This window comes from Conger conger, chromosome 3, assembly GCF_963514075.1.
Source record: "Conger conger chromosome 3, fConCon1.1, whole genome shotgun sequence".
In the NCBI taxonomy this organism is placed as follows: Eukaryota; Metazoa; Chordata; class Actinopteri; order Anguilliformes; family Congridae; genus Conger; species Conger conger.
Genome location: NC_083762.1, coordinates 58335740 through 58357164, shown reverse-complemented (window position 1 = coordinate 58357164; position 21425 = coordinate 58335740). Strand labels below are relative to the sequence as shown.

Below are 21425 nucleotides of genomic sequence, written 5' to 3'. Positions count from 1 at the left end.
ATGAAACAGTGAACAAAACAGCGGTATAAAAGAAAATCTTTATTGCAAACAAGAAAAATATTATCTTGAACATTTTTTTAAAATGATAGTAAAATCAGACATTCACCTCAAATTAACTTAAAACCTATTTGTTGACCAATAATGTAGTAAGTAGACATGAAATTATTTTAAACATTTTGCACAGAAATAAAAAAATATCCTACAGGGTGAGGGCTTCAAACTTTAGGCGTGAATGACACCATGGTCTATTTTCACTGTACAAAGGTGATGACATTTAAGCAACTCCTTTAGCAACCAGTGACATATGCATAGGAGTAATGCATGTTCTCATAATGAAAAGGATTTCAATTATTTTAAAATTATTTCAGCCTGGCTATATTTAGGGAAAACGGGTTAAAAACCCAATCTACGGTATTAACGTAAACATTGTGGACACAGTTCCTGAAATCAGGCTGAGCAGTGGCAGTCCTGAGGGAAAGGGTCCTGATGGGACAGTCAGTCCTCCACGATCTCCAGCAGGCTGTTGAGATGGAGGCCACACGCCAGCTCTTCGCTCTGGTGGACTGAAATAAGCCTGTGTAGCTCCTTCAGTCTCTGGCCCATAGATGGCCTGCTCCTCAGCCAGCTGCTCCCTAGATCATCTCCATGGACATTGGTGTCCGTCTCCTACAAGCATGGAAAAAAATAAATGACAATTAATTTTATTTTTCATTTTTCCACTTTTGCTTAAATGGTAGTGCATTTTGCTTCTGACATTTGATATTTAGTTGGTGTGTTCAATATATTCTTACATTTCTACATGGATGTACATTTATCGCCTCTAACTGCTGAATGCAACTTTTAAAGCACGAGTGCTCTTTTCTCTTATAACTAAGGCTGGGTGTTTGTAATGGATGTCACGGATTCAATTATTTATGCCAGTTCTGTGACTTTCCCCATTTTCAGCGTTTTCTGTTACTTTTCAGCAGTTTTGGATGGCACTTCAGTCGTTTCCTACTGTTGATCTATTCATTAATTTAATAAACTTATATATATATATATTTTTTTTTCCAGATTTTTCCCTTTTTCTCCCAATTTGGTAGCCAATTGTACCTCGTCTGATTCAATTGGAGGTAGTCGTATTAGATGTACCGCCCGTACCCCGTCCCTCGGCGGCCCGAATGAGAGCGACACGCCTTCTTCAAGCCGCCTCGTCTCGTGCCCGTTGCCGTGATTCCGAGGCGCCAGAGGTGCTTATTGTGCGGCGATCTAATAACCCTGCCAAGTCCCTCCCTCTGGAGCAGCGAGCCAATTATTGCTGCCCCACGTGAGCCGGCCAAACTTGGCTTTTGGCAGGACCGAGAATCGAATCCGGTCCCCGGTGTGCAACTGCAGCAAACTGCAACCGCAAGTCTGCTGCGTCTTAGCCTGTTGCGCCACCGCGGCTCCCATAAACTTATATTTTTAACAGTTATTTCCCTCCACTTCTTCAGCGATTTTCAACGCATTTGCTGTGACTGCTCCATGACTTTAGTCAATACCTTTTGAGAGAAATACCCAGCCTTAACTACTACACAGGATGCAGTTTGTATAAAGCTTGACATTTTAGCTTGCATAATACAGATATGTTCAATTGCTACATGGAAGTCATTTTTATTGCCTCCAATTGCTGCATACAACTCCTGAAGCACTATCACTTCTATGACTAATAACTACTGCACATGGCGGTTGGACCTGCTTGCGGAGTGTCCCGTGTTGCTTGTGCAGAGCTGTAAGCCGAACGTGAGTAAGTGCGGTGGGACTGTGTGGTTACCTGGGTTATCGTGTGTTCAGCACAGGCAGAGCTGGCTTTAGCTGCTGGTGTCATGATTTCAGGGACAGAGATGAGGGAGGAAGGCATGAAAGCAGGCATGGAGAAAGAGTCCAGGGGATCCCTCTCCAACCAGCGCTGCAGCTGCTCCTCAAACCTGCAGGGGGAGCCAGCGAGTCAGAGGGCATTTTTAAACGGGTTACCATTTTAACTTAATTTTATTTATTTTACTTTTATATGTATTATTGTGTAGAACACTTGTGTGGCATGCAAAGAAAGTGCTGTATAAATGTGTGTGTCTGTGCCTGTTTGTGTATTTATCAGTGAGCACATGCACGTGTGAGTATGTTTGTATATGTTTGTATGGCCGTGCTTGTGTGTGACCTCTGGCTCTGGTTCTTCTCCTCCTCGAGGTCGATGAGCACGCGCTGGGGCAGCTGCTGGCTGGAGGGAGTGTGCGTGAGGTCCAGCACGGCGAGGGGGTGAGGAGGGGGCCGGCCCGGGCTGTGGAACAGCTTCTGCCTGAGGCTGGGCGTCCCCGGGGCAGGCATGGGGCTGTGCCCTGGGACAGGCGTGGACCTGGAGCAGGAGAAAGCAGGCCTGTCAGGTACCATCACACCTGGGTTTCGGATACTTTTCTGTGCTCGATTGATCTTGCCTGGCACATTTGAGCCAACCAAGGGGACCAGAAGGTAGGATTTGCACTTTCTGAGAGTATTGCAATACACCAGACAAGCCCAGTAAAGCATTAGAAAGTATTTGAATCCAAAACAATGACGTATTTGGGCCGAGTCTCTTACCCATCAGCCCCCTGCTGCTTGTCTCTGTGGGTCTGGGTCACTGCTGCAGTCCAGCTGCTCGGGGGGCTGAAGTCCGTCAGCCTGTCCTTCTGGAAGTACACCAGGATCTCCCCATCCTCCGTAATGGCATCTGCAAAGGTACGGGCGTCATACAATTACGTTCTCTTTCCAGTTCACTAGTTTAGTTTCCGTTATGTTTCGCAAATGTTAAGCAAATGTCAAGCAAATGTCCGAAATGTCGGCAAAAGGAAATGTGAATCAGTGTGCATTTCCATAAACTACTCTCATGCAAATATTATGAAGAGGACACAACAAGATTATGGAATCAAAAGAGAGCCAGCTGCCATTATTTGGAGGGCTTTCCGGAGCTGAAGCTTTTGACTTCGGTCTCCGTCACTTCATCATTTTAATAATCCATTTCCATCACCCTTTATCGCATCTTCTCTTTATCGATACGCCAAGCGTAAACATTTTTTTGCTGTCAGGCGTTTACACTCGATGCAAGTCAATGGTCATACAGTAAAAATAAAAGTCAATATTTTATTTTCTTAGTGGACAAGCCTCACTCAGCCTCAGACTTACTTTTTCTTTGTGGACAAAAAAAAGTAAGCCAGAAAACCTTACTTCCACGGTTTCAAAAGGCTTTTCACAAGCCCGTGGATAGTCAGTCAGTGGAAAACTTCACAGGCACTTGGTCTGTATTTCTCTACAGCCCATGGTCGAGACTCACCCTCGGACAGGGGGGACTCAGGGGGACGCCAGTCCTTCATCCGGTGGTCGATGCAGAAGACCAGAATCTCGTCCCAGGGCACCTGGTGGAAGGACAGTCCCCCGCTGAGGCACTCCTCGCCCTGGGCCATCGGGGCGGGTGGCGCCCCCTGCTGACAGCGCGCCAGAACGCGCCCCAGCAGGTTCTCCAGCCGGGACATGAGGAGGGGCTGGCTGTGGTGGGATAGCGGGATCTGGGAGGCGTACTGGAAGATGGAGGCGCACAGCCGGGGCCAGGGGGCTACAGGGGGACAGACAGGGGGACATGTTGTGACATCACCTCAGCACAGCCTCTGTGGCAGAAAACAACACATTTGATGTCTAAATCTGTTGTACACAGTCTTGTATAATAGTCTGCACAAGCCTGTAAACAGGCATCATTTGTCAGTCAAGGTTTGGCAAGTTATTTTAAATGATTTATGATCACAGCATCACCGCACTGAATTATTGAAGAACAAATTCTTTGAATTTTCAGTAAAAGCTTTGGGCACGTGCACAGAATCTCAGTCACTTCTCTGGTCTGTTGTTTTGGTTCTGTGTAACAGAGCTTTATTCTGTTGTGAAGCTGCATGTGCTGCTGGTTACAGATGGTGCGGTGATGCACCCAGTGTAGCCAGACTACTGTCTCCATTGTAACCAGCATTCCCAGTGTGGCCAGACTACTGGCCCCAGTGTAACCAGTGTACCCAAACTCGTGTAGCCAGTGTTTCCAGTGCTCCAGACCGAGGGCTGATGAAATGCACTGCGCAGGAGGTTAGACGTGTGTGGGAACGCACCGGAGGCGGGAGGCAGGTCCCACTCCGGGAGCTGCAGGCTGCGGATGGCCCTCTGCAGCCAGGCCAGGTGCTGGGGGCAGTTCCAGCCCAGGGGGGGCAGCAGGCCGCGGGCCTCGGGCTGGCAGAACTCGGCCATGGGCCAGGAGAGAGCGGCCAGGCGGTCGCAGGACACCAGGCCGGACAGGAAGAGCAGCACGCTGTTGTACAGGTGGATGATGGGAGCGGGGTCCTGGCAGGGCAGCCCCGCCGCCTCTCGGTCCAGCTTGTCCTGGTGCAGCCTGGAGCCGAACTCACGGCAGAGACCGCCCTCCACAAACTGCACCAGAGTCTCCGAGGAGAGGAGCACCGGGGCTGGAGAGCGCTCCGCCAGCCACTTCACTGCCTGGGTGATCTGAGGGAGAGAGGGGGAGAGACAGAGAGAGAGGGAGAGAGAGAGAGCGGGAGCGGGAGGGGGAGGGGGAGAGACAGAGAGAGGGAGAGGGAGAGGGAGAGAGTGGGAGGGGGAGGGGGAGGGGGAGAGACAGAGAGAGAGGGAGAGGGAGAGAGAGAGAGAGAGGGAGAGGGAGAGGGAGAGAGGGAGCGGGAGGGGGAGGGGGAGGGGGAGAGAGGGAGAGGGAGAACAGGTGGAGGGAGGGAGGAAGAGAGAACAGGGGGAAAGAGAGAGAGAAGAAGCAGGGAGGGAGGGAGAGAAAAAGAGAACAGAGGGAAGGTGGGAGAAAGGGGAGGAGAGAAAGAAGAGGGGGCGGGATTGAGGAAGAAAGGGGGAGAACAGGGGGAGGGAACAAGGTGGAGTGGTTGAGTGGGAAGGAGGGAATGGGGAGGAGGGAGGGGGGATAGAGGGAAAGAAAGGGAGAGAGTGAGCGTAGTATTAATAAATCTCAGACTAAGCTTGCTCATTCACAGCCACACACTGAACGACTGCAAGTACATTACTGCTGTTATAATACGGTGCCTGACCTGTTCAGAGCCCTGCAGGTCGTTGGTGGTCTCAGGGATGTGTACGAACACAAACTCAGAAATCAAGCCATCCTCAACCAGGGCTGGAAGCTTCAGATCTTCACAAAGACAAAGAATTTCAGGATAAGGTCCAAGGTCACAAATATTCATGCAAGAACATTCTAATGCTGATGTAACACTCAAAACCGGTAACTGAAAGCAATGGAGTTCTAGAATACAGAGTTGGATTCTATGAAAAGCCCACTCAGTAATTTTGGTTGCAAATAAAATGCTAATGGCTAACAAGCATAAGATATTGTATAATAGAATAGAGTTATTGTCCTAATAACAGGAAAGATACTCACATCAAAAAGGAAAATAATTATTTAAAATAAGTGTTGGACCAACACTACTTCCGTCTTCCAAATTTCATTCTTCTACTTTGTTTTATATAACGGATGTTTTGAGTCCTTTCTCAGCTCACCATAGAAACAAACTCATCACTCACATGTCAGGCAAGATAAACATGTTATGAATCACTGGTTCCGTACCTCCCTCCATTTTCTGATCGCTGATTGGCCGGCCGCTCCTCTCGGGCACCAGCACGGCCAGCGGGAGGGCGGGCATCCCGGCGCTGGCCTGCTGCAGCTGACGGAGCTGCAGGAGAGCGGAGAGCAGGAACACCTCCTCCTGCTCCTCCCGCTCCTCCTGGCTCTCCTCTCTGGAGCCCAGCAGGGGGGGCAGGAGCAGCACGAGGGCGGAGGTGCCCTGAAGGTCCTTCTGCTTCTCCAGCAGAGCCTGGGCCTCCACACTCAGGGGCCCCCGGGTCACCTGCACCAAAATAACCATGACCGTGACCACAATCACATCCACAGATCCCAACCACACCCACATCCACTGATCCCAACCACACCCACATCCACTGATCTCAACCACACCCACACCTACAAACCACAATCACATCCACAAACAGCAATTACAATTACAAACACATCCAGTCACAACCTTAACCTCATCCACAAACCACAATCACCTCAAGCAGATCCACAAATCACAACCTCAACCACAACCATGAACGAACCACAATCACATTCACATACACAAACCACAAGCACAACCGAAACCACTATCACAATTACAGCCACAAGCAAAACACAACCATGAACAAATGACTACAATAATCATAACCACAGACAAATCACAATCAGTCACGACCACATCCCCAAACCATAGCCACACTCATAGGCAAACCAATCGCAATTTTTACGGGATAGCCATAATCCCACTCCACAACAGCAACCACAATCACACAAGGGTTCAGGAACAACCACAACCACATAAGCATGAAAACAAACCGTCTGTCCTGTAAACAACCCAAACGTGCTCCTGAGCTCACCTTAACACACACGTGAACTTTGTGAGTCCTCTCCTGAACACTCACAAGCCCGTTACTGATGGAGAGAGTCTCCATCTTACCACCCCGGTCCGCAACCGGGTCACCTGACCCTTCATCCCCACTGAATTTGGCCTCCAGCCAATCGGTCAGAATCCTACAGAGCGGGAAAAGGACAGTAAACATGGAGGCTTCATGGTTTCGGATTCTGGTGCATGAACACTACATTTTATCAAAGCCTTAACTGTAACAGGGGTTGTCATTTACATTACATTACATTATTGGCATTTGGTAGATGCTCTTATCCAGAGCGACGTACAGTTGATTAGACTAAGAGACAATCCTCCCCTGAAGCAATGCAGGGTTAAGGGCCTTGCTCAAGGGCCCAACGGCTGTGCGGATCTTATGGTGGCTACACGGGGATTAGAACCACCGACCTTGCGTGTCCCAGTCATTTACCTTAACCACTACGCTACAGGCCGCCCCGCCCATTCCCTTAAAAGAATAGCCTGAGGAAATGAGGGGCTTTCTGCACACAAGCACAAACCTGCTGGCTACATTTGCTTCGCTCTCCTGGTCACTGGGCAAAAGGAGAGCAGCCTTCCAGAAGATTCTGTCGGTCGGGTGTGAAATGTTCTCCACTACAAGGCGGGGAAGGTCCAGTGGGGTCCACACCGACTCGCTGTGTGAAGATGTGAGGAATGTGTGGAGAAATCGTCAAAGCATGCCCGGCATTCAGTAACGTCCCCAGGCGAAAAAATAAAGGCTGGGACTACAACCTCATTGCCCAAGAATAAAATGGTGAGAGTATGCCTGAACTCTCTCAGGGAGTTGATCCACCATCTGAATTGGTAGCAACAACACTTTGGATCAGCAGGTGTTCATCAGTCACAGCTGATGGTAGTGTACACTCACCTCAGTAACAGCTGATAATAGTGCTGTACTCTCATCTGGTGGATTGCTTCTTGCCTCATTCTCAGTAATCTGCAATAGTAACATTCACACAGGAATGAAAACCAGCACAATACAACAGTCGACCAACAATTAATACTGAAAAAAATGATACCTAAAGTGGGCATGTAAACATCAGCTATATTTGAAATTAGCGATTAACTAAAATTGATTAAAATAAAGCAGATTTGAATTGTCCAGAAGGAGAAATGTTGATACTGGGAGTCTGTTCAGTCTGGGAAATGCACAGGAGACTACGAGGTAATATCCAGTATGAATGAGCGGACGTATACGATGCGAGCACGTGTGGGGGTGATGAGAGCTGCTCACCTGGTGCAGGATACGGTCATGTGACCGGCGTTGCCGAGGTCAACCACGCCGCGGGCCAGCTGGTCCAGGCAGGGCTGGGAGGGGGCGCTGGGGACCAGAGCTTTGAGCTTGAAGCGCAGATCCACACAGCAGGGCGCGGCGGGGAAACCCCGCATCTGCCTCTTCAACTGCCTGCGCACGGCCACCACGTCACGCCACCTGAGACACGCACAAAGAAACAACACACACACTTAGGGTATTCAATACAGTCTATGCTTTTGCACTTTATATTTTGTCTTGCTGAGTTCAGGGGTGACATCACACGATCACATAGCATCTCTAAGACCTTGCAGCTGATTGGTGCTGCTGTGATATCTGTGATGTTTTTTTTTTTTTTTTTTTTTGAAAAAAGCATTTGAGGGGGCTCTGACATTTGGTTGTTTACTACCACATCAGGTACAACAGAATAAAAAAAAAAGAAGAAAGATAGCCAATACAGCGCATGGCTACGGTTATTCGTATTATGCAAAAAAAATAAAAACATGAATATGTGGATGATGTGCTGTGCAGTGCTTATGGATGAAGATTTCTAAATTTCTAATTTCTAACAACAACCTGCTAGACCCCCATCAGTCTGGCTTCAGATCGGGCCACTCGACAGAGACTGCGCTCCTCTCCGTCAGTGAGTCACTCCATGCCGCACGAGCAGCCTCCCTCTCCTCTGTCCTCATTCTCCTAGATCTCTCTGCTGCCTTCGACACTGTGGATCACTCCATCCTCCTGTCTGCCCTGTCCGCAACGGGCATCTGTGGCACAGCCCTGGACTGGATTGAGTCCTACCTCTCTGGTCGCTCCTTCCAGGTTGCCTGGGCTGGTTCAGTATCGACACCTCGGCCCCTCGCCACAGGAGTTCCCCAGAGCTCAGTCCTAGGCCCGCTTCTTTTTTCTCTTTACACTCGCTCCCTTGGCCCTGTGATCACTGCACATGGGCTATCCTCCTGCTACGCGGACGATACCCAACTCTTCGTCTCGTTCCCGCCGTCTGATACGCAGGTTTCAGCCCGTATCTCTGCTTGCCTGAGGGACATCCAGAGCTGGATGGACAACCACCATCTAAAGCTCAACCCAGGCAAGACTGAAATGATATTCATCCCTGCTAAAACCTCCCCATCTGGATCTCTCCATTTCCCTCGGGGATACCACACTCACGCCGTCACCCAGTGCAAGGAACCTCGGTGTGGTGATGGACAGCAGACTGTCCCTCTCCGAGAACATTGTGGCGGTGACCCGGTCATGCAGGTTCTTCCTATACAACATACGGAGAATCCGCCCCTTTCTCACCCCCTACTCGACCCAGCTCCTGGTCCAAGCGATGGTTCTGTCCCGCCTGGACTACTGCAATTCCCTCTTGGCTGGCCTCCCAGCGTCTGCCATCAGACCCCTCCAACTCATCCAGAATGCAGCAGCTCGTCTGGTCTTCAACCTTCCCAAATACTCACACGTCACCCCCCTGCTTACTTCCCTCCACTGGCTGCCTGTCATGGCTCGCATCAAATTCAAAACATTGGTGCTAGCCTTCCAAGCAGTTAAAGGGTCTTCCCCAGCTTATCTACAAAAAATCATCAGACCCTACACCCCTGCCAGACCTCTTCGTTCAGCCTCCACAGGCCGCTTGGCACCTCCCCCTCTCCGAACCTCCACATCACGCTCACGACTACTGTCTGTTCTGGCTCCACGGTGGTGGAACAAACTCCCCGTTGAGGTCAGAACTGTAGAATCTCTCCCCACCTTCAAGCGCAAGCTGAAGACACACCTCTTCAAGCAGCACCTCTCCCCATCCCTCCCTACCTCCCTGTGAACCTTAATTGTTGTCTCTGTGACTTGCTTTGTGTATCGGTATTCTTAGTTGGCTAGGTAAGCAGTGTTTGGATAGTTAACTTTGGTCACTTTTGCTCTGTTTGTTTGTTTGTTTGTTTGTTCTGAAAAAAAAAAATATATATAATAATAATAATAATAAGGGCCCTCGTCCTTATCTTTGTTGTACAGGTAGCAATTGAAATTGTACTTCCCTCTAGGGTCTTTCAGCGAATTTATCCCTGGTTATGGGTATGCACTTTGTTGTACGTCGCTCTGGATAAGAGCGTCTGCCAAATGCCAATAATGTAAAAGATGTTCCTCCTCTTCCTCACCTCTTGAGGAACTTGTGAATGCGTTTCAGCTCCACGTCCAGCACCTGCTGAGCCACCTGGGAGATCTCCCCCAGCAGAGTCTCTTCCACAAGGCTGCTGCACACCTCCTCCGAGCTACGCGACACACACTCCGCTTTCTCCTCCAGCGCGTGCCTGGGAAACACAGGCACACACACATAATTACACACACACACAAGACAAACACAGGCACACACAATCACACACAGGCACAGAAGACACACATAACACATGCATACATTACGCAAACACACACACACACACACACACACACACAGACGCACAGACACACACAGAAACACGCATTCCCACATACAAACACACACAGACACACACAAAACGCACACAGGCACACAAGACACGCATATACTATGCAACCACATACAATCACACAAAAAAAACCCCCACAGAAACACACACACACACTATGTAAGCATAGACAAAAAAACAACAAAAAACACACAAACAAAAACACTCATGCACACAAACAAAAACATACAAACACCCACACATACAACACACCGATAGACACATTACCACCTCCCTCCTGCCCCTAAGTGCCCTCCCGGGTGACGGGTGACTCACCTGATCTCGGAGGCAGCAGTGCCCTCGATACACTCGGTCAGGACCTCCTGGCTGATCTCCGCACAGAGGGACTCGCTGAACTCGGCCAGAAAGGCCTCATGCTCCTGCTTCAGTCTGCATGGGCACACCACACACACACACACACACACACACACACACACACACACACACACACAGCATGAGAAATAAACACACAGGGGGATCACACCCTGGACAGGTCGCCAGTCCATCGCAGGGCACACACACCATTCACTCACACACTCATACCCACGGGCAATTTAGACTCTCCAATCAGCCTAACCTGCATGTTTTTGGACTGTGGGAGGAAACCAGAGTACTCGGAGGAAACCCACGCAAACATGGGGAGAACATGCAAACTCCACACAGAGAGGCCCTGGCTGACCAGGATTTGAACCCAGGACCTCCTTGCTGTGAGGCGGCAGTGCTACCCACTGCACCATCCATTCCGCCCTATAACTGATTGTTAACTGAATCAATTTATCCAAAGTGATTTACAGTTGAATAGACTAAGCAGGGGCCAATCCCCCTGGAGCAATGTGGGGTTAAGGGCCGAACAGCCGCACAGATCTTATTGCAGCTAGACTGGGGCTTGAACCACAAACTATCAAGGCGCCCATCTTGCACCTTATCCACAAGGCTATAGGCTGTTAGCGGAAAAAAACCCGGAACAGCTCTTTTTACTTCAGTCCATGTTCCATTTAGGAGAGTTCCAGGATTTATGCATTGCAACAGGGCCCAGGTGTGTGTGTGTGTGTGTGTGTGTGTGTGTGTGTGTGTGTGTGTGTGTGTGTGTGTGTGTGTGTGTGTGTGTGTGTGTGTGTGTGTGTGTGTATATATATATATATATATATATATATATATATATATATATATATATATATATATATATATATATATATATATATATATATATATATATATATATATATATATATATATATATATATATAAAGTGAGCACTGTACAGACCTGGCCTCCTCCAGCATTCTCTTCTCTTCCGCTTTCCTCTCCTCCTCTGCGTGGATCTCGGAGGAGCACACGTCCCCCAGCATCTTCTCCAGCACCTCACTCACCAGCGCCTCCACCTGGCCGTCGCACACACTGCAACAGAACACAGCCCTGACTGAGCAACATAACACAGCCCTGACTGAGCAACGGAACACAGCCCTGACTGAGCAACAGAACACAGCCCTGACTGAGCAACAGAACACAGCCCTGACTGAGCAACAGAACACAGCCCTGAGCAACAGAGCACAGCCCTGAGCAACAGAGCACAGCCCTGACTGAGCAACGGAACACAGCCCTGAGCAACAGAGCACAGCCCTGAGCAACAGAGCACAGCCCTGAGCAACAGAGCACAGCCCTGACTGAGCAACAGAACACAGCCCTGACTGAGCAACAGAACACAGCCCTGACTGAGCAACAGAACACAGCCCTGACTGAGCAACAGAACACAGCCCTGAGCAACAGAACACAGCCCTGAGCAACAGAACACAGCCCTGAGCAACAGAACACAGCCCTGACTGAGCAACAGAACACAGCCCTGAGTAACAGAACACAGCCCTGACTGAGAGCTGAGCCACGCTGTCAAAGGGATGTCTAGTCCGATAGCTTCACGTTATGACTGAGAACCTTACACCTTCTCTGTGTGTGTGTGTGTGTGTGTGTGTGTGTGTGTGTGTGTGTGTGGGTGGATGCATGCATTACACAGAGGACATTAGAGAGAGAGCATTTCCAGGCAGGATCAGTCTTACCTCAGAGCAGTGGAGATGTACTGGGTGACTGTGCTGGCCAGCTCAGAGCACTCAGTCTCCAAAACCTCCTCTACTACAGACTCCACTTCAGCGATGATGTCCTGAGGACAGAAGGACTGATGTCATGTAAAGGCTCAAACAAACCCTCTTCCCCATCATCCCTTCACCATTCTCCACTAAACCAAAATTAAGCCCAGACTTAATTAAAAATGAAATGGGTGAAACAGATGAAATCCCTTTTAAAACGGAGCCCCAGATTCAAGCTCACTTGGTCAGTGTAGACGGGTTCTGGTTTGGGTGGGGGTGATGGGGGTCGGATGGGCTGAGGCAGGCCAATAGGAATGAAAGGCTGCTGAGGGTCAGAGACTGGGTCAGGTAGAGCTCCTGGCTCCGTCTCGCTCTGTGGCTCTGGCAGCGGCTTGGGTTTGGGCGGGGCCCTGACCTCCAGGTCCATCAGGGGCCGTGGCTCCACCACCGGTGGCCCTGCTGCCTGCTTCTGTGGGACAGCTGGGAAAGGGGGAGATCAGTTATTACTTGTGATTTTTGGCCAGTGCTAAAAAATTACATTTACACAAACACATAGTCAGGGTGTTTAATGAACCCCTGTTCAGCTGCTAAATGCCAAACTACTACCAATGCCTCTAGAACGAAAGGCCCAATGCCTCTAGAACAGTGTTTTTCAACCTTGGGGTCGCGACCCCACGTGGGGTCCCGCGGAATTCAAATGGGGTCGCCTGAAATGTGTAGTAATTGATTAAATTGTATTTTTTATTTATTTATTTTTTTAAATCAAGCCTTGTAGCTTACCTAACTGTACATGTATTTCCTGATCAGGGAAAATAAAATGTCACTTTGTGCACTAATCTGGCTACTCTGTATTTGCAACACAGTATAACAAACATGATCAAGAACTAATTCTAGAAAAAAAAGTCTCTGGGGTCGCCAGAAATTTGTGATGTCAAAATGGGGTCACAAGCCAAAAAAGGTTGGGAACCACTGCTCTAGAATGAAAGGCTCAATGACTCAAAAGGCCCAATGCCTCTAGAACAAAAGGCTCAATGCTTCTAGAACAAAAGGCCCAATGCTCCTTGATCAAATTATCGTACCTCCCAGTGACACCCCCTTGTAGACAGGCTCGGCCAGGGGCCCGTCGCCGCGGTACTTGTTGCGGGAGTCGAAGCTGCAGACAGGGGTGTGCTGGGGCGGGCTGGGCAGGGGCCCCCCGTTCACCACCTCCCCAATCAGAACAGTCCTCTTCCCCATGATGTCTGCGGACCTCTTGAGGGGCACCGGCAGCTCGGGGTCCTGGAAGGAGGTGCGATTCAACTCCACCATCCTGTGGATCAGAACAAGGGACGGACGCGAGGAACGTCATTTACGCTCATTCACAGTGACCCTATTGATTTTTTTTGGGTCCGCACAAGGGGCAGTGAGCAGACATGCGCAGTGTTATTTTTTTAGCGGCTGGTAACAGTAGCAACAAGAGCCTGCTAATTTGTTCTCGACAACTATAATTGAGTCATCTAATTGAATTTTAGCTATAACTTCCTAGCTAACTAGCATTATAGGTTATCTAATCTCTCAGCCAAGTAGAACTACTGTCCAAAATTAGCTTAGCTGCTAACATTACGTAGTATTAGTGACTTGCATCTGACCGGCACTAGTGGAATTAAAAGTACATTTTCATGGGACAATTACGGATGATCGTAAGCAATTGTACAGGGTCCTGACAACATGAGAATCCATAATTTGGGATAAAAAGGAATAGTTAAAAAAAAAAAAAAATTTATTTTGTCTGTCCCGCTTACTTAGCTGCAGAAAGCCGTTAAAAACTGTGAAAATCTCCATTGATCTCCATTCATTCGGTGAGCGCCTGCTGACTGTTTAATAAGTACTGCTGCTGGGTGCAGTGGTGTCAGACTCACCCATCGCACACGTTCAGTCCGAACTGCTGGATAAAGTCACAGGCCTCTCCCGCACTGCGGAACATGAGCATCCTGACCAGGTCGTCCACCGGGAAGAAGGTGGATCTCAGAGCCACAGTATACGCCACGTTCACTGCCCTCAATGCCGCCCGCCTCACCTGCGGGACCAACAGGCTCAATTCAGGTTCAATTTATCTGGTGCATTGGAATCTATGAAATACACTCAAAGTGCAAAGCTTGCCTTCTGGTCCACTCGGTTGACGACAGAAAAGTATTTAAATCCTAAACAATTACGTACGTATATGACCCAGGTCTGGTCTCGAGCACAACATATTTTCAAGATATATTGACCAAAATAAGTGTAAATAAGCAAGGCATGTGTAAGGGTGGTACGTTTGACAGCTGACCTGGTTGAAGTACCGGTGGAGGATGCAGCCAGAGAGGTATGAGGCTACTCTGACCAGCTTGAAGAAGCGCACAAAGTTGTTGTTGTTGAGGGCGGCGAAGGCCTGCACTGCAAAATGTACCTCAGGTGAGTTCCGCACCTCCGAGCGGAACTGCTGCACCTCTCTGAGGGGGAAGACCAACGCACACACACACACACACACACACACACACACATTAGCCAATGAGCGACTCTCGTAAAGGCACTTTCCATTCAGGCACCATTTTGTCTGAAAGATACCACGCTAGCGGCACGAAATGACGACTGACCGCAAAATGTCCCCGTCGTCGAGTTTGAGGAGCACGTTGTACTGGCGGAACTCGGCCTCACGGGGGCAGTAGACCTCCCTGTCGGCCAGATCCTCGTACATCTCCTTCAGACTCTGCAGGCACTTGGTCATGTTCTCGTTGTTGATTTTGGTGTCGAAGGTCATCATGGGCTCCTGGCACAGGTGGTGTGCGCAGTGGATGTGGAAGCGAGTGCACTTCTCGATGAGGGACACGATCAGGGGGTCGCAAAGGTGCTGCTGGGTAATGTCCTGCGGGGAGGGCCATCGGTCAGTATTACGTTATTTACATTATTGGCATTTGGCAGACGCTCTTATCCAGAGCGACGTACAGTTGATTAGACTAAGCAGGAGACAATCCTCCCCTGGAGCAATGCGGGGTTAAGGGCCTTGCTCAAGGACCCAACGGCTGTGCCGATCTTATTGTGGCTACACCGGGATTAGAACCACCGACCTTGTGTGTCCCAGTCATTTACCTTAACCACTACGCTACAGGTCACCCCTATTAACGCTTCACGCCTGGCTGCAGTGATTCATTAATGGGGGGCAGCCTGTAGCCTCGCGACTAAGGTACATGACTGGGACCCTGGAAGGTTGGTGGTTCAAGCTCAAGTGAGGTCAGATAAGTGCAGCTTTTGGGCCCTCGAGCAAGGCCTTTAACCCAGAATTCTCCAGGGGGGATTGGCCCCTGCTTAGTCTAATCAACTGTATGTCGCTTTCGATTAAGGCATCAGCTAAATAACTAATGTAATGCATTGGTGATCGTGGACCAGTGCAAGATCAATAGCATAAAAAAAGCCATTCACACTGCGAGTAGTGCTTAAATGAAATGTCTTTCAAAACATTGAAAATTTGAATTGTACGGCCCACGTGTGGTTGTGGCACTAAACAAACAGACGGAGTGGTTATGCCAGCAGTCACCTCTAATATTAACAGCAGCGGCAACAGGATCACAGCAGACACATGATACTGCTCCTTCATTGCAATGACCTACAACCTCAACATGCACAGGGAATTTCTGGCTCCCTTATCAACCAATAGGAAATCACACAACCCCCTCCACCCCAAAAACAGAAGTGCCAATTCAGCCAAACGCTGCTGTCATTTAGGGACACTGTCACACAGCACCAACAGGGGTCGCCAGCGGAACTAACCTTGCGGATACCTCGGGTCCTGTTCCACACAAAGTCATACCAGTCGCGGTAGTTCTCCTCGCCCTGGTCCATGACCTGCGTAACCAGGTAGTCCATGGTCATACTTAGTACGGGGAGGGGCCTCAGCTCATGGGGGAGGGGCTCTTCTTGGTCAGCCGACGACCTGCTGTACTCCTTAATGGCAGTGGTGTGGTCAACCTGTGGGGAAAGGTGGAGATGGTACCACACGCCCAACAAGCCCTGTTTTTGACCTACATCCGTAAACACTGCAACGAGCAGCTCGTAACACTCGATACAGCCGCATTTCAGCATTACGTAACTGTAGAAACAAGAAGAGGAGGTTGCGAAAGAGGCACGTTACCTTCTCTGTGTTTGGGATGACCTCGTAGGAGCTGAGCTGATTTCGGGTCTCTCTCATGTAACGCTCTTTCTCCGGGCACATGTCTGGACACGTCCCAACAAAAACTTTGGACAGCACAAGGTCCGTTCTCTTGGGCCGGCCTGCACCGATTAGAACAGAACACACTGTTACTTCACCTGGCAGACGAGGGTCAAATACATAATTGTTTTGGATTCAAATACTTTTCTGTGTGAACCATGATTGGCCTCCCAGGTTTAATACTTTGTGATAACACCCCTGCCATGAGTCCTTTTCTACCATTTGTGAAAAGGTTAAAGAACACATTTGGAGGGATTTTTGACCATTCCATGTAGAACTTTTGAGAATCATTGATATCCTTGGATCTGCACACCCCCCTCTTCAATGTATAGTATGTTTAGAGTCATAGTCCTGCTGGACAATCAAAATTCATTTTCTGTTAGCTTCTGCAACGTCACTTGTTTGCTCAGCTGCACACAATTTGTAATGTATTCATATTGGAACATTCCAGAAGCCAGCGAGCCGTGCGCTGCCCTACCTTGCCGCAGGATCTTGTCCTTCTGCTCCAGCAGTCGGTACTTCTCCTCAGCGGTCTCGCACAGCTGGCCCACCAGGTGCAGGAGAGAGGAAGGCAGGCTGTCGGCCGGGCGGTCTGGAATCTGGCCCTCCGCTCCGGGATCCGGCTGCACTTCCAGGTCGAACTGCAGGGACTTTGCAATGCTGGACTTCTTCACTGGGGATCTGAGATGCAGAAAAGACACTTGGACATTGCGCGGGTGCGCAGGGCAACTGCGCGGACTTAAAAGCATAGAAAACAATACAGATGGCCATCAGCACACAGTCAGCTACATGGGAAGGTCTCCCTCTGCTCTCTCTGGCAGATGCTCTCATTTGCTGTGTCATTATAAATGTTCATGAGGAGGAGAGTGGTCAAGCAGAGCCCCAATAGCTAGCATAGCAGCACATTTAGCAAAGGGGATCTAGTGCTCAGATCAGGCTTACCCTTTAGTTAAGGACCCAATGCTGCTGGGGGCCAGGGAGCGAGGGAGGGGTTTTCGGAGAACGGGGGACTGGAAGCCCCCGCCTCTGGCTTCTTCTCTTTCTCGGGCCACCTTCTTTTCCACCTGAGCCACCTCCCCTTTCTCTCCGGGACCTTCGTAAGGAAACAGTATGGACACTGAAGCACACAATGCTGCGAAAAACCACCTTGCTGCCTCATAGACTGCAACACGGCAGTGATGATGCTCTTCAGAAAGCTCTATGTGAGGGCTGTGTGTCAGAGCCCACTATGGCAGCTCGAGCACAACACTTATATCCAATCCAGGAGATTTTGTGCTATTTTTAAAAACAAATCCAGCAGAAGAAACCAATAATTGGTTTCAATGCAATGTGGGGGGGGGGGGGGTCCCTTAAAGCAGTGGTACCCAATCTCTGGTAGAAGATGTGTCAATTAGTGAAATTAGCATGTTTAGTGATTGGTTGGAAAAAAAAAACCTGCACCCTCTCAGCCGCATGATTGGCGCATGACTGGGCACCACTGCATTCCAATGCAGCAGGACATCTCCAAACAACTTACTGGGTCTCTTCCTCTGCCAGAATATCTGGATCTCCTTCCCGCGTAGCGACTTCCCCCTCTTCCTTGCTTTGGCAGCAGAGGCCTGCAAATGGCACAGTGGTGCTTAGACCCGTGCTTAAACGCCTCATAGTTCAGGCACAACTACATTCACTCATCAGACAGCTCATAACGGAGTAATAACAGCTAATAACAGGTGAGGAGGCGCCATTTACATGGTCGTTGAAGTGAACGATGGCCATGTTCTTGTTGGGTCGGCATAACACTTGGCGCACTCTTCCGAAGCGGATGAAGTGCGTCTGAAGGACCTCCTTGGTGTTGAGGTTGGGAGGGATGTTCTTGCACTGGAGGGCCGTCAGGTCTGTGGGCGACGTCCCTCCCAGGCTGTCCATGCTCTCCGTCCGCCGAGAGTGTCTGGCCTGAGGCACGGGATCATCCACCGCCACAGCCGCTGCTGAACATCAATGAACTTTAAACCTTTCAGTCCCAATATGGTACTCACTACCGTAACATCCCAAGACCTTATACCTTTTCAAGCAACTGCTGTACTATTGTTTTGAGCCCCTATTAAAACTATACTAGTTTCTTAACTTTCTCAACCAAAGCCAAAACCCTGTGGGCTTGGGACTGAAAGGGTTAAACAGCACTGAAGCAAATAACTGAACTTCAGTACAAAAATGAGGACTTTCAACTGTGTGTCTCAGACTCCTTGGTAAAATTACAAATTCGACCCAAATTACTGCATTCATTTTAGGTCAACAAGGTCCAGGATTTTTCCTCCAATTAAATGCCATGTCATACCACCCAAGAGAAATAAATCAAAGAGAAAAAATAAAATAAAATAATCCTGGAAATCGAATGCGCTGTGCATGTATTAATACAATTTGATTGTGAATAATACTGCATTCCCAAATTCTGATTGCATTAAAGTCTATGGGTGACCTAATTTAGCCAATTCACAGATTCACATATTTTGGACCAAAAGTATTGGAATTCTACATAATATGCCCAATATGGGTAAACTTAAGGCCCTGTCTCCTGAATTGTTATTCAAAGCACATCCTAACACTCTCATTTAGGATAACATGGAAACAAAACAAAAATAAACATTTGTTCAAATCTAAAAGGATGAGGTAAGAAAGTGTTCGATTTCCCACAAAATGTCCCCATCCAGATGTATCTGGATATTAAGCATATCTGATGTGCTGAGCGGTGCATTGCTATACTGGGTATGAACAGAGTCGAGAGATGCTCTGTACAGAACTCACCGGTTTCCGCAGCCTTCTCAGTGAATTCTCTGATGGGGGCCTGCCCTCTGGGGGGGGTGGGGGACGTGTGGGCGCCGTACGACTTCAGGCCAGGCCTCTCCACCTCCTCCCACTCCGGGGGTGGCTCCTCTTTCTTGGGCTCCTTCTTCATAGGGTTTCCCGATGACTTAATCAGGCTGCTCATGGCGCTGCGGAACAGCCCCCCGGCCGGGGCGCGGGACCCCATCAGCGGCCTTTTGCCAGCGTGCCGGGGGGCCTCACCTCTGCCTGGGGGGTCCTCCACCTTGCCCATCTTACCCTGTGACTCCCATTCCCCCAACTCCTCCTTCCGCTTGGTTCCTTTCCCCAGACCCCTGAACACCACCTCCCCGGTGCTCTCCTCATCCCCTCCTTTATCCGCGGGCTCCGGCTTGCCCTTCAGCTCCCCGAAGGCCGACGCTTGGCCGAAGCCCCGGCCCACCGCGGCGGGGCCCACGGCGGGTTGGAGGACCTCGGCAGAGAAGCTGAAGGAGGAGGGGCTGTTGGGGACGGGGGCGGGCTGGGGAGCGGAGCCGCTGTTGGAGGGCGCTGCCGGCTGGGAGAAGGTGAACTCCAGCTTCCCGGCAGCGACGCTGGTGGTTGGAAGAGTGTCTGTCTGCGGCAGGCTGGCACCTGGGAAGGAGATGGAGGGGGCCGCTGCAGGCTGGGAGAAGCTAAAGTCCAGACCACTGGGCCCGCTGCTGTCCATGCTGGCCACGGCCGGCTGGGCGGAGGCAAACACTTCCGGGCCCGCGGCGGGCTGGGAGTTGCCCGGCTCAGGGCTCACGCTGAAAATAGGTTTGAACAGAGCCTCGTCTGATGGCTTGAAGCTGAACTCCGACGTTCCGAACCCTCGGCTCTGAACGACGCTCTGAGTGCTCCCTGATGAGCCTGACGTGGCACCGGGCAACGGAAACGCAGACGGCTGTCCGAAGGAGGGCTGGCTGAAGCTTGTGGCCTGACCCGATCCAGTGGCAGGGGTGGAAGCAACAGAGGATTGAGAAATACTGGAGGGCAGACCGAATCCATACGTTGGTTGTGCAAAGCCTGTCGGCTGCACAAATGCAGAGTTCTGACTGAAGGCAGGTGGTTGCCCAAACACAGAGCTCTGAGTCTGTCCAGTGGATTGCGCATAAGACGGTGGCGCATAAGACGGTGGTGCGGTAACACTCGGGTTTCCCTGTCCCAGGCCTGACTGACTGAATGCAGGGGGATTCATTGATGCAGATGTAAAGGCGGAGTTCTGTCCCAACGTGGATGACTGACCAGAGGCTTGTCCCAGACCGGCAGTCGGCCCAAACACGGAGCTCTGGCCCAGGGCCTGCGCCTGTCCAAAGGCAGGGGTTTGACCAAAGACGGAAGTCTGCCCAGAGTTCTGACCAAAGCCCGCAGACTGGCTGAAAGCTGATGCCTGTCCGAATGTTGCAGTCTGTCCGAACCCAACATTCTGTTGCGTATTGCTAGTACCCTGCTGTCCGAAAGATGGGAACAACCCAGTACTCCGGCTGGGGTTACCAGGGGCCTGAAAAGCGCTGCCTTGTGTTTTTCCAAACAAACCGGGAGGATTCATTGTGGAATAAGTTAAATGAAAAGTACTCTTTTTATTTTATGATAATACGTTTTGCAATCACAAATAACATCGTTGGTTTTTGAAGAAAGTCGCGTCGGCATCTAGTTAGCTAAGTCTGCTGACATTAGATTTTCTTTTTTATTGCGGTCCTAACGTGCAAATTCCAAGACATTGTCGATGTAGCTTTCGATAGTTTCACTTTTTCTTGCGTATCAGTTAGCAGTCGTATCTGTGGGGCTGGGGGGTGGAAGACGTTTGTTACCGTTAGCCAACCAATTGCTCAGTCTAAGCCACACAACTCATCTAGCGCCTGCCACAAAACGTCTGACGAAACAGTTTGCAAACAAGCTACTGAATACAAGGTTCTCCTGTGTCAACGTACTAATGCGACACAGAATAAAGCAGTAAAAAGAAATAAGTTACTTCACAAGCATTACTTACAACTCAAGCATTTCCTCGCTTTCAAGGGGGAAATATAAACAACACTCTTACCCTTTCCGGTTCCGGTCTTACAAGTT

General features: G+C 49.8%; 1 protein-coding gene across 3 annotated transcripts; it reads right to left on the bottom strand.

The window, feature by feature from the left end:
- Positions 1-26: 26 nt before the first annotated feature.
- Positions 27-21422, bottom strand: mcm3ap (minichromosome maintenance complex component 3 associated protein). 3 transcript variants are annotated; one of them, XM_061234798.1, is made up of 29 exons: positions 21400-21422; positions 19320-21144; positions 18267-18505; positions 18055-18136; positions 17481-17631; positions 17017-17219; positions 16461-16600; positions 16100-16297; positions 14929-15197; positions 14622-14784; positions 14215-14372; positions 13396-13625; positions 12558-12796; positions 12290-12390; positions 11505-11636; positions 10515-10628; positions 9912-10064; positions 7744-7941; positions 7378-7446; positions 7010-7144; positions 6466-6619; positions 5621-5900; positions 5091-5188; positions 4134-4524; positions 3320-3598; positions 2590-2719; positions 2174-2368; positions 1793-1946; positions 27-666 (listed from the first exon to the last, which is right to left on the bottom strand). In XM_061234798.1, exons 2-29 carry the CDS (start codon positions 20905-20907, stop codon positions 496-498), a joined length of 6414 nt encoding a protein of 2137 aa, XP_061090782.1. In that variant the 5' UTR covers positions 20908-21144; positions 21400-21422; the 3' UTR covers positions 27-495. The 3 variants fall into 3 exon arrangements, with proteins under 3 accessions (XP_061090782.1, XP_061090781.1, XP_061090783.1); XM_061234797.1 differs by having other exon boundaries at positions 21349-21406; XM_061234799.1 differs by lacking the exon at positions 21400-21422 and having other exon boundaries at positions 18267-18502; positions 19320-21387.
- Positions 21423-21425: the final 3 nt, after the last annotated feature.